The sequence below is a fragment of the Rhinatrema bivittatum genome, chromosome 16 (assembly GCF_901001135.1).
Source record: "Rhinatrema bivittatum chromosome 16, aRhiBiv1.1, whole genome shotgun sequence".
Lineage (NCBI taxonomy): Eukaryota > Metazoa > Chordata > Amphibia > Gymnophiona > Rhinatrematidae > Rhinatrema > Rhinatrema bivittatum.
Window position 1 is genome coordinate 9,248,245 of NC_042630.1, and position 13,662 is coordinate 9,261,906.

The 13,662-nt window shown below is 46.8% G+C and overlaps 1 protein-coding gene across 1 annotated transcript in view; it reads left to right on the top strand.

Moving 5' to 3' along the window:
* Positions 1 to 12,450, top strand: part of ADCY4 (adenylate cyclase 4) — a 34,100-nt gene extending 21,650 nt beyond the window's left edge. Inside the window, 16 exon segments of the mRNA XM_029580761.1 lie at positions 122 to 310; positions 633 to 679; positions 1,215 to 1,292; positions 1,658 to 1,727; positions 2,087 to 2,184; positions 2,952 to 3,036; positions 3,391 to 3,528; positions 4,711 to 4,800; positions 5,158 to 5,342; positions 5,828 to 5,912; positions 7,990 to 8,148; positions 9,841 to 9,987; positions 10,865 to 10,975; positions 11,456 to 11,570; positions 11,796 to 11,920; positions 12,080 to 12,450. Of these exon segments, the coding sequence (XP_029436621.1) occupies positions 122 to 310; positions 633 to 679; positions 1,215 to 1,292; positions 1,658 to 1,727; positions 2,087 to 2,184; positions 2,952 to 3,036; positions 3,391 to 3,528; positions 4,711 to 4,800; positions 5,158 to 5,342; positions 5,828 to 5,912; positions 7,990 to 8,148; positions 9,841 to 9,987; positions 10,865 to 10,975; positions 11,456 to 11,570; positions 11,796 to 11,920; positions 12,080 to 12,232 (1,875 nt within the window). The 3' untranslated portion in view covers positions 12,233 to 12,450.
* The last annotated feature ends 1,212 nt before the right edge of the window (positions 12,451 to 13,662 follow it).

Genomic DNA, 13,662 nt, shown 5'->3' on the forward strand with positions numbered 1-13,662 from the left:
ACGTTGATTTACTGGCTCCTACTTTCACAGCTTTTTCCAGTAATCCTGGAATTTCTTGTTTCTATCCCATCCCCCTCCCACCACCACCATTTTTCATCCACCTTCTCCAATGGCATCCCAGGTAGGTAAGGAGAGCAGTGCCAAAGCCGTGACTTTCCCGACAGTGGAAGGGCCCAAGATCCGTGCCTCATTGCGCATGACGCAGTACCTGGAGTCGTGGGGTGCCGCCAAGCCCTTCGCACACTTGAACCACCGAGACAGACTGGGGGTTGAGCCCCCCACCCTCGACATTGACAGCATCATGAAGACGGTAAGAACGTTTGGAGGGGGAGATATGTAACCCACAGAGTGAACACTTCACACCCGCATGCAGGTTCCCATCAACAAAGAGCTTACAAACAGCACTGGAGCACTGGAAGAAGGTCGAGCAGTTTGACCCAAGGCTGTACAGTGAGCCCAGGTGGAGAACGGTATGAGAGAAGGGAGGGGGTGTGGTATCTAAATTCATAGCTCTCTCAAAATCTCTACACCATGAGCTCATCTTATATCATTTACAATTATTCATTTTAATTTGTCTCCTGGTTCACTCCTGTTGCTAATTTTTTCGTGTCTTTCTCTCTCTCTCTTGGCAGGAGATCCCCATGGCATCTCTTCCGCACCAGTCACGCACCTTGGACAAGTAAGGAAAAGGCTTCCCTTCAGGGCTGTCAGTCTGTCTCTCATCGTCTTTTCTGGGGGAGAGGGTAGGGTGTGGAGGTGGAGTGGGTCAGGGGTTTTGCAAGAGGGATTCTAGCTTGTAAATCAAGCATCTGCCACCGGCTGACATCAAGGGACAAATCAATTTCCTGGGCATCAACCTGTATGTAGAAGTAGCAGCAAACCAAGTTTTTAAAAATCTAGAAACATGAATGTTTTTTGTTTTGCTAATTCAGATGTTAGTCAAACTTCATTAAGATCTTTCTTATTTTTCCCCCAGTCTCATTTTTATTTGAAGAGATGGTTCAGAGTATGTAGTCTTTTTCTTTTTTTTTTTTTTGGACCATTCCACCACTGCCCTGCTGAACCAGTCCCACTGTTCTGAATCTGTATAAACTGTGGGGGCAGGGGGAGGGAGGGTGCTCCTGTACTGATCATTAGCAGGTCCTGGCACCTTTAGTTTTACTAAGAGAGCAGAACATTCTTCCAGTGACCGGGGACTCCCTTCATCCCTGCAGGGTGCGATCGGCCCGGGAGACGGAAGACAACCTCAATGAGAAAATATTCCAAATCATCGATCAGCTCAATTCTCAAAAGTAAGTCCGTTCGAAGGGGCAGGGGAAGGGGATGGGGCACAGAAATTCAATCCCAGTTCCCCTCCTGCCACCCAGTTCTGTTTTCAAGACTACTGCCCGTGGGTTAGCTCGTGGGAAGTGAGTTCTGGTCCTGGACAGGGGGTGTGAGCCCCCATTAGGACCTTAAATATGCAAATTAGGCATGAACTGGAGCCATTGCCTGCAAATTAATTTCATGAATATTGAGCTTAGGTTTATAGGCGGGGGTGTGTGTGACTTGGTGATCTCAATGCAGATCCCAGATCTAATCAGCCCTCATGAGGGCTTTAAAATCCTTGCTTTGTCTCTCTGCCTATCTCTCATTCAGCTTTTCCTTTTCTTCTCAGGCAGTGGAAGAAATCAGAGGACTTTAACAGGATCACATTATATTTTAATGAGAGATCCACTGAGAAAGAGGTGAGAGGTGTGGGAGGGGAGGGGAAGAGAGAGGATCAGAGAGAGGTGGAGAGGAAAATGAGAGGAGTGGAGAGGGGCTGAGGAGAGAAAGAGGGTGAGGAAAGGAAGGGAAGGAGGAGGGGATAGAGATGGGAAAGAAGGAAGGGGCAGCAGAAGCAGGAGGAGAGGAAATGGAGGGAGTGGAGAGGAAAGAAGAGAGATAGAGGGGGAGGAAAGGAATGGGGAGGGGAGAGGATAAAAATAGGGATGGAACAGAGAGAGAGAATTAGAAACAATGGAGAGAGAGGGAGGAGGAAGTGAAGGAGTCTATGAACAGACCGAGGGAGGAGTGCTGACCTCCATTTCTCTTTCCCCTGCAGTTTCGTCTCTCTACTCTCCCTGCCTTCAAGTATTACACAGCTGGTGCCTTCTTGATCTTCCTCTGTAACTTTATAATCCAGATGTTGGTGACACACAAGTGAGTGCACACAGGGATGCCAGTATTGGCTGGACGGAGAAAGAAATAATTAGTGCTGGAGAAGGATTCAGAAAGCTTGGAGCCCTGCCTAGACCCATGAACATCAGTGGCATTGCCCCACTAAATCTCTCTTGCCCACCTAATTTACCTCCATAGAGTTCAGTGGCATCTCCCTCAAAACCATGTCATTCATCTCAGAGGAGTCCAGTGGCATCTTCCGCCTGACCATGTCCTTCATCTCCATGGAGTTCAGTGGCATCTACCTCCTGACCATGTCCTTCATCTTCATGGAGTTCAGTGGCATCTACCTCCTGACCATGTCATTCATCTCCATGGAGTTCAGTGGCATCTGCCTCAAAACCACATCATTCATCTCAGAGGAGTTCAGTGGCATCTCCCTCAAAACCACGTCATTCATCTCAGAGGAATTCAGTGTCATCTTCCGCCTGACCATGTCCTTCATCTCCATGGAGTTCAGTGGCATCTACCTCCTGACCATGTCAATCATCTCCATGGAGTTCAGTGGCATCTCCCTCAAAACCACGTCATTCATCTCCATGGAGTTCAGTGGCATCTCCTTTCTAAATCCATCTCATATCCTTTAACTTTGGAGTCTTTGTAAACCTGAAAGGCTTTCTCCCCCATCCGTCCTATCCCACTGTGGCCTGAAGGAGGGGGGAAGTGGTCATGAAGGGTTGCAGAAAGGGGTGGTTATATAGGGCTGTTGAGGAAAGATGTATATTAATCTCTGCTGCTTTCTCCCCCAGGACGGTACAGCTCGGGATCTCTTATGCCGTCTCCTTCTTCCTCTTCCTCCTCCTCCTCTTCAGTTGTTTTGCTGGACCAGTAATGGTAAGTCATCATCCCCCTCCTCCCTATAATGAACTCCTGCAGTCACTCTGGGCAACTAGGCTCTCTGGGCAACCTGGGCAACTTTCACATACCTCCCTCCTGAGAGAGAGGGAGACCCAGCCTGGCTTGGTTGTGGCATGCTGGGATTATTTCAGTCTTACTAGAAAACTAAATCCCAGTATGCAAAGGGCAGAAGAAGCAGACCAAGTCTACCCCTGATGAACTGTAGTCATCTTGCCCTCCTCCCCGCAACCCCCAAATGATCATAATCTAACTGAGTTCTGTGCCATCCCTGTGGCCCCCTGCTGACATAAGGTGTGGAGGGTAATGTCTCTCTCTTTGTCTCTCGGACAGAAATGTATCCTGAAAGGGCCAAAACTCCTGCACTGGGTCCCCTCCATCTCTCCAGCCATCTCCTCCCGGCCCTGGCTTCGGGTGCCCCTGGGAGTGGTTACTATCCTGATTGTCCTAATCATGGCACTCTTCAACTTCGTAAGTAATGCCGGGGGTGGGGTGGAGTGCAGTGGAGTGGGGGAGCAGCCGTTCAATTTCAAGGGTAACTCTCCTTGCCTGGGACCCTCTTGTTATTATCAGAGGGGTCATGTATGAGACAGGGCCAACGTGGGGGGGGGGGGAGTCTCTAAGACAGCTTGGGCAGGTCAGGACTCCCCTTCCTCTCCCTCCCCCCCCCCCCTTGTTATAATTATAACAAGGTTGCTCTGGATGCCGGAGACTGCTGGCCCTTATGCCCCTTGAAAAGCACTCTGGAGACCCTGTTTAACTGATGGACAAATCAAAGCTCCAAAAATAATTTATTACAATGATTTAATTTTAATTTAATTGCGTATTTTTACCTCCACCTTTTGTAGCTGGTTAGCCACTTCAAAGAGGATTAGGTGACAGTGGGTGAGTCAGATTAATGCATTACCTGATAGGTTAGGACGCCGGGGAGGTGGGGAGAGAAGGGGTCATTATCAGGTCTTGGTGAGTTGCTAGCCTCATAGGATTATATGCTGTAAACCACCTTGCTCGGCTATTGTAGCATGATATGTGCTGTATATAAATAATGAAATTAAATGAAATAGAATTTCTGTTTTGATAATGGTTATAAGGAACCCAAAATTCAAACATCAGATAGCTGGATAAGTAGGACTTATCCAGCTATCTGGCTAACTTGTGACAGTGAATGGATTGGGGCAGTGCTACTTAGCCAGATAACCTATCCGGCGATATTGATACTGAGACAGATAAGTTAACTGGCTAAGCTAGATATGCTCAATAGTGACATAACCATATTATCTAATTTGTTCAGTTATGCCTTCTATCGCTCCGGCTATCCTAGCCCTCCAGGTTAATACCCCTTGTTATATGTAACTTTCATTTCTTGTTATATGGTTGACTTTGTTATTCCCCTCATGTTATCTGTAAACCGATCTGATATGAATTTTCTTTCATGAAGGTCGGTATATAAAAATGTTAAATAAATAAATAAAAATAACCATGCTGCTGAATATCCTTGTACCTTAGCTAGATAAGCTATATCCGGCTAAGATACTTAGCTGGCTAAGCTTTCAGTATCTGCCTCAAGAAGTTGGTTGTTGGTTATCCAGATTGCAGGTTGAACAGTGCATTTGGTGCAACTACTTTTCATATTTTGCTAAAATTTCCCTTCAGTTTTTCATGCCGGCTGCTTCCTGTCCTCCAATGGCCCAGAATGCCTCAGCAAGTGTTGCTCTGGACTCCCAGTCCCTGTACAGCATTCCAGTGAGTTCTCATTTTCATGGCAATGCCAAGGCTCTTTAATTGGACAAATGCAAGGCCAACCAGAGGGACCTGGGATAGCTGGGGACAGGGGCTGCACTCATCCAGGTTTACCCCCTGTCCCCCTCCAACCCTGTGCATCACTCAGAAAAGCAGGAATTACAAGTTCCAACATCTACCAGGGGCAAAACCAGACTTGATTCCCTCCTGTGTCCTTTGTGACCCGGAATTGTCCGATGAACCTCCAACATGCCTTCTATATAGTTGGGGGGGGGGGGGGGGTGAGTGTGCCTGTGCGTTTGGTTTGCATGTATGTGTGTGCATTGAACTGACTGTCCCTTCCCTGCTCTCCCTCCTCAGTATTACATGTACTGCTGTATCCTGGGGCTCCTCTCCTGCTCCATCTTTCTCCACATGAATTTTGAACTCAAGCTGATCATGCTGACGGTTGCTGTGGTGATTTACAACGTTATCTTCCTGCACACTCATGCCTGGCTTTCCGACTGTCACGTTAGCTGGCTGTATCCAAACCAGACCATCTTACAGTAAGCAGGAAATGGAGGAAGAAGATGGAGAGCAGAGGGCAGCCGGAGTCCGAAGGGGGGAGGTCTCTAATATAACCTGGAGGGCAGCAGGATAGGGTCAGTGAGGATCTTTGTGATAACTCATGGAGCAGCAGGATAGAGGCTAGGTTTGGAGGGTCTTTTGAGGCAGCTCAGGGAGAAGCATCATAGAGGCTGGGGTTGGGGGGGTCTTTAAAATAACTCAGGAAGCAGCAGGATAAGTTGGGGGATCTTTGAGATAGGACAGGGAGCAGCGGGATAGGAGCTGGGGTCAAAGGATCAGTGAAAACATTCATAGAGCAGCAGGATAGGGCTGGGAGAGTCTGCACGATAACTCGTGGAGCAGCAGGATAAGGGCTGGGGTTGAATAGTCAGTGAGGTAGCAGAGAGAGCCGTAGGGGGTTGGGAGTCTCTTTAGACAGTTGCGTCCTTGGAATCCTGATTTGACTTTCTTTTTGTTTCTGAAGGCCTGGGGTGTTGAAGGAACCCAAGCTTGCAGGCAGCATTGCTTTCTTCACCTTTTTCTTTGCACTGCTGGTGTTAGCTCGGCAGGTAAGGGTTCTGCAGGTGTTAGCAGGTGTTAGCTCGGCAGGTAAGGGTTCTGCAATGTGTCCCAGAGGGGCAGAGGTACTGGCGTACTTACAATGTGCAGAAAACAGGACTAACGATTGGACGGATGGATGGATAAACAGACTGGATATATGCATAGACGATTGATAGGTGTATAGGTAGAGTGATTAATGGATGGATGGGAATGCAAAATAGTTGGAAACAAGGACTGGCAATTTGATAGATGAACGAATGGACAATGGATAGACTGGATGGATATATGGATGGACAGGTGAGTAGGTGAATGGATAGATGGATGGATGGACAGAAATAATAGTGACTAGATGCACAGCTGGTAGATGGAATATATTACTGAATATATTACTGATAATAACATCCTCCACCTGAACCAACATGGCTTCCATAAGACAGAGACCTTGCTTCACTTGATTCAATAATCCGTGGCTTTGATGCAAGCATAGATTATCATTCTCCTCGACCTTACCGCAGCTTTTGACACATTAACTCATGAACTACTTCTCTCCGGCTTACAATTTATAGGCATTAAAGGCAAGGTTTAACTCCTTGATTTCTAATCGCCCACAGCAAATCAGTTTAGGCACCTCCCATTCAGATAGGTGAACTACCACAACCGGAATCCCACAAGGCTGCTCCTTTTCAGCCATGTTATTCAACATTTACCTTCTCCCCCTCTGCCAGATATTAACTGGTCTAGGCAGAGACTTCGAAATCTATGCCGGCGATATACATCTACTCAAACCCTACACATGTTCTTGGTCTCATACGTTTTCTTTAATTACTCTTTATTTGGACACCATAAAAACCTGACTATCTCATAATCGACTGAAATTAAATGCTGCAAAAACTGAAATATTACATTTACCTGATTTCTCATTCCCCCCCCCCCCCCCCCCCCCACTGCAACTAACATTTGACAATCACTCAATACCTATTGTCTCTCATGCTCACAATCTAGGTATCATTTTTTATTCCAAATTATCCATGGCAGTAAATTTATCCAAACTGTAAAATCATTCTTTTACAAACTGAACCTCCTTAAAAGATTAAAACTCGTACTGTTTCCCGCAGACTTCAGAACTGTCCTGCAAGCTCTCATTCTTTATGGACTAGACTACTGCAACTCATTGTATGCTGGTCTTCCAGAATCAACAATCTGTCCTCTTCAACTTGTTCAAAATGCTGCAGCTCGCCTTCTCACAAACACTAAGATCAGAGACTATATTACCTCAATCCTTCTTAACCTTCACTGACTTCCAGTTAAACAACACATCCATTACAAAATTCTGACACTTCAACCTAATTCACAATCCCACTGCCCTTTGCATGTACCAACCTCAGTGTCACTTAAACTGTTTAGATAAAAATCTTCTTCAGATTCCAATGGTGAAAATTGCGACTTGAAATGAGCAGAAAACGTGCCCTCTCTGTCGCGGATCCCTCACTATGGAACTCCATCACAACTTTATTTAGACTAGTCACTAGCCCCAAAGAATTTAAGAAGACATTAAAAACCTACCTATGTTCCATTGCCCTTGACATTCAAAGCTCAGAATAATTTCCTTCCTTTTAACCTCTTTTCTTAATGTATTTCTTACACTTTTTATTAGTTTATTTCTAAGATCGTTTTACTATGTATGTTTTACAGCCTGTAAACCACTTGGACCTCTACTTTTTTGTATAAGCAGTATACAATAGATTACAATAGATTTTTAAAATAAAATGAAAAATAAATGAATGAATGAATTGTAGAGAAGGATGGGTGAATGGATGCACAGTTGGTAGATGGATAGTAGAGAAGGAATGTGATTGGATACATGATTGGTAGATGGTAGAGAAGGAATGATGATGACTGGATGTACAGTTGGTACATGGATGGATGGACAGAAGGAATGGTGACTGGATGTACAGTTGGTACATGGTTGGATGGACAGAAGGAATGGTGACTGGATTTATGGTTGATAGATGGATGAATGGTATGGAGGTTCCTTGAAAGAAAAGTCAAGAATAGAGTGTCTGACTTGGCTTGTCTTCTTTCCAGAATGAGTATTACTGCCGCCTGGACTTCCTCTGGAAGAAGAAATTCAAGAAGGAGCGGGAAGAGATCGAGACAATGGAAAACCTGAACCGCGTCCTTCTCGAAAATGTTCTCCCAGCTGATGTAGCTCAGCAGTTCATTGGGCAGAACCTACGGAATGAGGCGAGTGAAGGGAAGGGGGAGGTGGGCTCGAGTGCTAAGAGCGTCTGCCTACATTCTAATCCCTGACTCTGTGTGTGTGGGACCCTGGGGGCCACTTTATCTCCCTGTGTCTCAGTTCTAACCACAGAGATAGAAGATGCTACCAAGTCCATACACACAGCAAATAATTAATGTAGGTGTGTAAGAGATAGGGGAAGTGCATCCTGATCCAGGATGTACAAATCACGTACCAAGATAAGAGTTTTCAGGCATCTATTTATCGGAAGGCCATTGACCGTAACACATTGTTAGCTTACGACAGTTTTCATCCGCAAAGTCTCAAAAACAATATTCCAACAGGTCAATTTTTAAGACTCAAGACGGCTCTGACTACGAAGCAGGAATATATGAACCAAGCTAAGCAGATGCAGTCTTGGTTTCAACAAAGAGGGTACCCCGGCCCTATTTTGAGAAAAGCTTTTAAACGAGCTTTGAATGTCAACAGGGATTTGTTATTTCTACAGCAGAATAGGGACACCAGTCCCCAAGTTAATTGCATATTGCCCTTTTCAACTGTTAGTAAAACTGTTTCGCAGATCATTAAAAAATATTGGATAGCCTTATCACTGGAACAACATTTTCATAGTGACCTTAGGTTTACTTACTGTAGAGGTAAAAACATACGGGATACATTAGTACATTCAACATACTCAGATGTCGACATTAGGTCTAGCATAGGAATGCATAAACCATGTGGACATTGTTCAGGGTGTGATCATACCTTCACTGCAACTGAATTTATACATCCCACTTCCAAGAAAGTTTACAAATTATATAACAATACAGATTGTGACTCTCTGGGGGTTGTATATGAAATTAGTTGTCCGTGTGAAAAACTATATGTTGGTAAGACTTCCCAAAAAATTAAAACTCGCATTATCGAACATAGAGCTTCTATAAAGACAGGTAAGGAAAAGGCTCCTTTGGTATCGCATTGGCAGCAGTTTTCACATACATTGTCAGATATACGATTTATGATAATTGATGTTGTCAAACCTACGGTGAGGGGAGGGGATCTTGTGACCACCTTACTTAGAAGGGAACAAAAATGGATATATACCCTCGACACCATCTCTCCGGCTGGGTTGAATGCTGAACTCGAGTGGCATTATTTTCTCATACGTCATGGTGTTTTCTTAGCTGTGATTGGTTGAAAAAAATCCCCATCAGCCTCGGGGGCATTTTTTGGCACCACAATTGAGGGTTTAAATGGCTGTCAATGTTACATATCTAAGGCGCTCCTGTACTAAAAATTTGGATTTACATATTTGTCTTGCTGTATTTGTCTTCTTATAACATGATATTGTTATGCCTAGTTGCCCGACAATATTCTGGTCAATGTGTATGTGTTTGTGTTATTACAGATGGTCTTGTTGTAAAAATTGCCCCTCCCTCCCCCCCCCGAAGCAGCCGGACGGGCAAAACACGGTCCGTGTCGGGAGTCTGCTATATAAACCAGCGGTTATTATGAAGGAGTTGCCGTATTGAAGAATAATAATATTATATTGAAGTTGTGACCAGAAAAGACTATTTTTGCACTTATATTTGTTGAACTATAGTTGCTGAGTGCAAATTTTGTTCCTGTGTGTGATTGGAAATTTACTTCTGTAGCATATAGGCCCACTCTCTCACCACTCCATCTCTGCCCTTCAGGACCTCTACCACCAGTCCTATGAGCGAGTCTGCGTCCTATTTGCCTCCATCCCTGACTTCAAGGAGTTCTACAATGAATCGGACGTGAACCGGGAGGGGCTTGAGTGCCTGCGGCTACTTAACGAGATTATTGCGGACTTTGATGAGGTATTGGTGAGGGCAGGGGGGTAGGGGTTGAGGCCCTGTTCTTGGTGTCTCTAGCCTGAGCTCAGGAAGAAACCCAGCTGGACTTTCACTTATCCTGCCCAGATCCAGAAGGAAGCTATTAGGCCACACCCTGCATGCCAGTGCATCCTGGGACCTGTAGTCCTGCTTTTCTAGAACTCATGCCAGTGCATCCTGGGACCTGTAGTCCTGCTTTTCTAGAACTCCTCATGACGGTGCATGCTGGGATTTAAAGTCCTGTGCTTGAATTGTGAAAGGAATGCTGCCTGCTCGCGAATGTATTCATGTGAGGCCTGAAAAGCGAAAACCACGAGACCCAGAATGCAGTGGGAGAGTGAAATATGAGAAAGCCAGGAACGGACTGGCTGAGGGGTGAGGGAGCTGGAGTCCAGCACGCCTCTTCCAGCTGGTCAACTGCTTAGCTTGGCCATGACATGGAGGTACCTGGCCACCTTAAGCCACGGCTTCCCAAACCTATCCTGGGGACCTCACAGCCACTCGGGTTTTCAGGATAGCATGAGATAAATTTGCATGTATGTGGTCTCTAATGTATGCAAAACGTTATCTCATGCATATTCGTTGTGAGTGTCCTGGAACCCAGACCGGCTCCGTTGTCACCAGGACAGATCTGAGAAGTCCTGCTGTGGTTTATCTCTGGGGCCCCCATAGCCCAGCTTTCTGCAGAGAACTGGCTGCAACCACACAGCTTGCCCTCCACCCCCCCAACTATGACTCAGCATCGTGGAAGCTCCTATACTCTCCCCCTTCTTCCCTGCCCCCCCCCCCACTCTTCACTGCTGTGTTTTTTCACTATTTACTTCACTTTCTCCACCCTCTGCTTCCCTCCCTCAACCCACAGCTGCTTTCAAAGCCGAAATTCAGTGGTGTGGAGAAGATCAAAACCATAGGGAGCACCTACATGGCAGCCACGGGGTTAAATGCCTCCTTGGGGGGGCAGGAAGCACAGCAGGTACGTCTTCAGCCCCCAGATGGGGGAAAATGTAGCGGGGGGAGGGAGGTGAGAGGGAGGGGGATCATTCTTAGTCCTCATGAAACTGTCCCTTCTCTCCCCTCCCTGTAACGCCGGCCACTGCAGTGATAGGGCCTGGACAGGAGAGCCGGGGGAGCACAGCCCCCTTCTGGGAAGTGTTTTACAGATGTGTTCCGCCTCGAACAACGTTCAAGACGAATCTCGGCCTATGTGCACCAAATTTCGGAAGGAACTTCTTTTTTTTTTTTTTTTGCCCTGATGAAACTCGTTGCATGTGAAACCGCTTGCAGTTATGCAAGGGCCGTAAGAGTTTCCAAATACCTTTCATTATATTTTGGGAAAGTCGCCGGGGAGGGTCCAGCCTGGTTTCAAAGGTTGAATTTTTTTTTTTTTTTTTATTGCTGTCCTCAAACTGTTTTTTGTTTTGTTTTGGGGTTTTTTCTCCCCTCACTGGTGCAGGACGAGGAGCGGAGCGTCAGCCACATTGGCATCATGGTGGAATTTGCCTCGGCGCTGATCGGCAAACTGGACGTCATCAACAAACACTCGTTCAACAGCTTCAAGCTCCGCGTGGGTGAGCACGGCCGAGACGGTGGAGAGGGTGGAGTTCCCGGGCCACCCTAAATTTTCACGTTACGAGGGAAGCCCAGCATTGCGTTGTGAATGAGGTGCTGGGGCTTTTATTGGGGCTTTAGGTTCTAATTCCTCTCCCTCTTCACCTCCCCATTGTCTTTCTGTCTCTTCCTGTTGCTCTCTCTCTCCTTCGGTGTTCCCTTTTGTCTTCTCCCCTCCTTCTCAGGTATTAACCATGGACCCGTTGTGGCTGGGGTTATCGGGGCTCAGAAACCCCAGTACGATATCTGGGGGAACACCGTCAACGTGGCCAGCAGAATGGACAGCACAGGGGTTCTGGGGAAAATCCAGGTGAGAATGGAGCTACCAGCAAGGGCTTTGTGATCTGATGGCATTGTCCAAGCCTTCCTGTTCTGTCCCCTCTAGCGAACCGTTAAAGAAGATGGTTCCAGATAGGTTTTATAGATAATTCTTCCTCCTCCTCCTCCTCTTCCACCCTGGTTCCTGCAGGTCACGGAAGACACAGCGAAAGTTCTTCAGAAGCTGGGCTATACCTGCCAAAGCCGAGGCATCATCAAGGTCAAAGGGAAAGGTCAACTGTCCACCTACTTTGTCTCCACTGACCTGGCCCGGTCCACCTCTCAGGGCAATGCACTCAATTAAAGATGGGAAGCAGGTCGTGCCAGAAAGACTCCAGAGGGACTACCTGCTGAGCCAGGCCTCAAACACACTCCGAGAGGACAGTCTGCTAAGCTAGGCCTCAGACAAGCTCCAGTGGGGCTTCCTGCTGGACTAGGCCTCAAACAAGCTCCTGTGGGTACAACCTGATGAATTAAGCTTCCAAGTAACTGTGGTGGGGCTTTCTGCTCAGCTAGGCCTCAGAGAAGTTCCAAGAAGACAGTCTGCCTCAGCAAACTTCAGGCCAGCTCCTGTGGGGAAAACTGCAGAGTTACTGCCTCTCACCCAAATCCTATTGTGAACTAGGCCTCAGGCAAAAACTGCCTTATCCAGAGACCCATGCTTTATTAGGACTCTGACAGTACAAAGGTATTATCCAGCTCAAGGGCATTAAACGGACTCTGATGGTCATGCGGGGTGCAGTAAGACTGTTCCCTGTAATCTGCAGATACTGCCCAAACAACGGGAATAAGGAGATGGCCACCTCAATAACTCCTGAGAGAACAAACGGCTTTAATCAACGCAAGGTGGGATTCATTTCAAAGGCATGCAGCAAGAAAAATGAATAAATATATATATATATATATATATATATATATATATATCCCTCGCACAACTGATAAACTTTCAAAAGACACAAGCTATGCATCTGACCGCACATAGGCCTACAGGTCAGAGGCTTGAGAAAGTGGGCGGAGTGGGAGGCTTGGCCTCAGGCACACCTGACACACTGTGTCCGTTCTCAGCGCATCGAGCATCTTGAATGCAGCATCTTTAGCGGTTTCTCTGCACGCCCCACCCAGGCATCTGACCTGATATCCAGAGGAGGGGTTTGGACACAAGTTGAAATCTGACCCCCTTTTGCCGGGTGCGGGATCTTATGTGCGTAATGTCACGCTGAGAAGCAACTTCAGCAGGCCTTTGAAAATTTGCCCCAGTTTGTGCTGGTCACTGGGCACTGAACTGAACCAGGTGCCATGGCTGCCATCTTTGACAATATAGTGTTCTAGGGGCATCCATTTTGGGCAACGCTAAGCTCCCCCTCTGGACAACCTGCTAAATTTACAGACCTGTATCACATACTGCCAGGTTCATCAGGTGGAAGTGTAAGGTCTGTGTGGTGCTGGATGTGGAACAAGGCCTCAAACGGGCAACTCCGGAGCTGGGGAGGATCGACTGTAGGCCTCAGCTTCCGTTGCTAGGGAAACGCACTGGTCTGCTTCTGTGGAGAGACAGTTTGGGCCTGAGCTAGGTGCCAGAATTCAAGGGGCCAAACTAGGGCCTCAGCCTGACAAAGAGAGAAGAAAATGACTCTTCCCACAGAAAGAGACTGTTTTAGAGAGAGAGAGAGTGTGTGTGTGTGTCCATTTTTGTACTGTTTTGTGCCTGTGTTGCCACTGCTGCTGCTGCTGCCT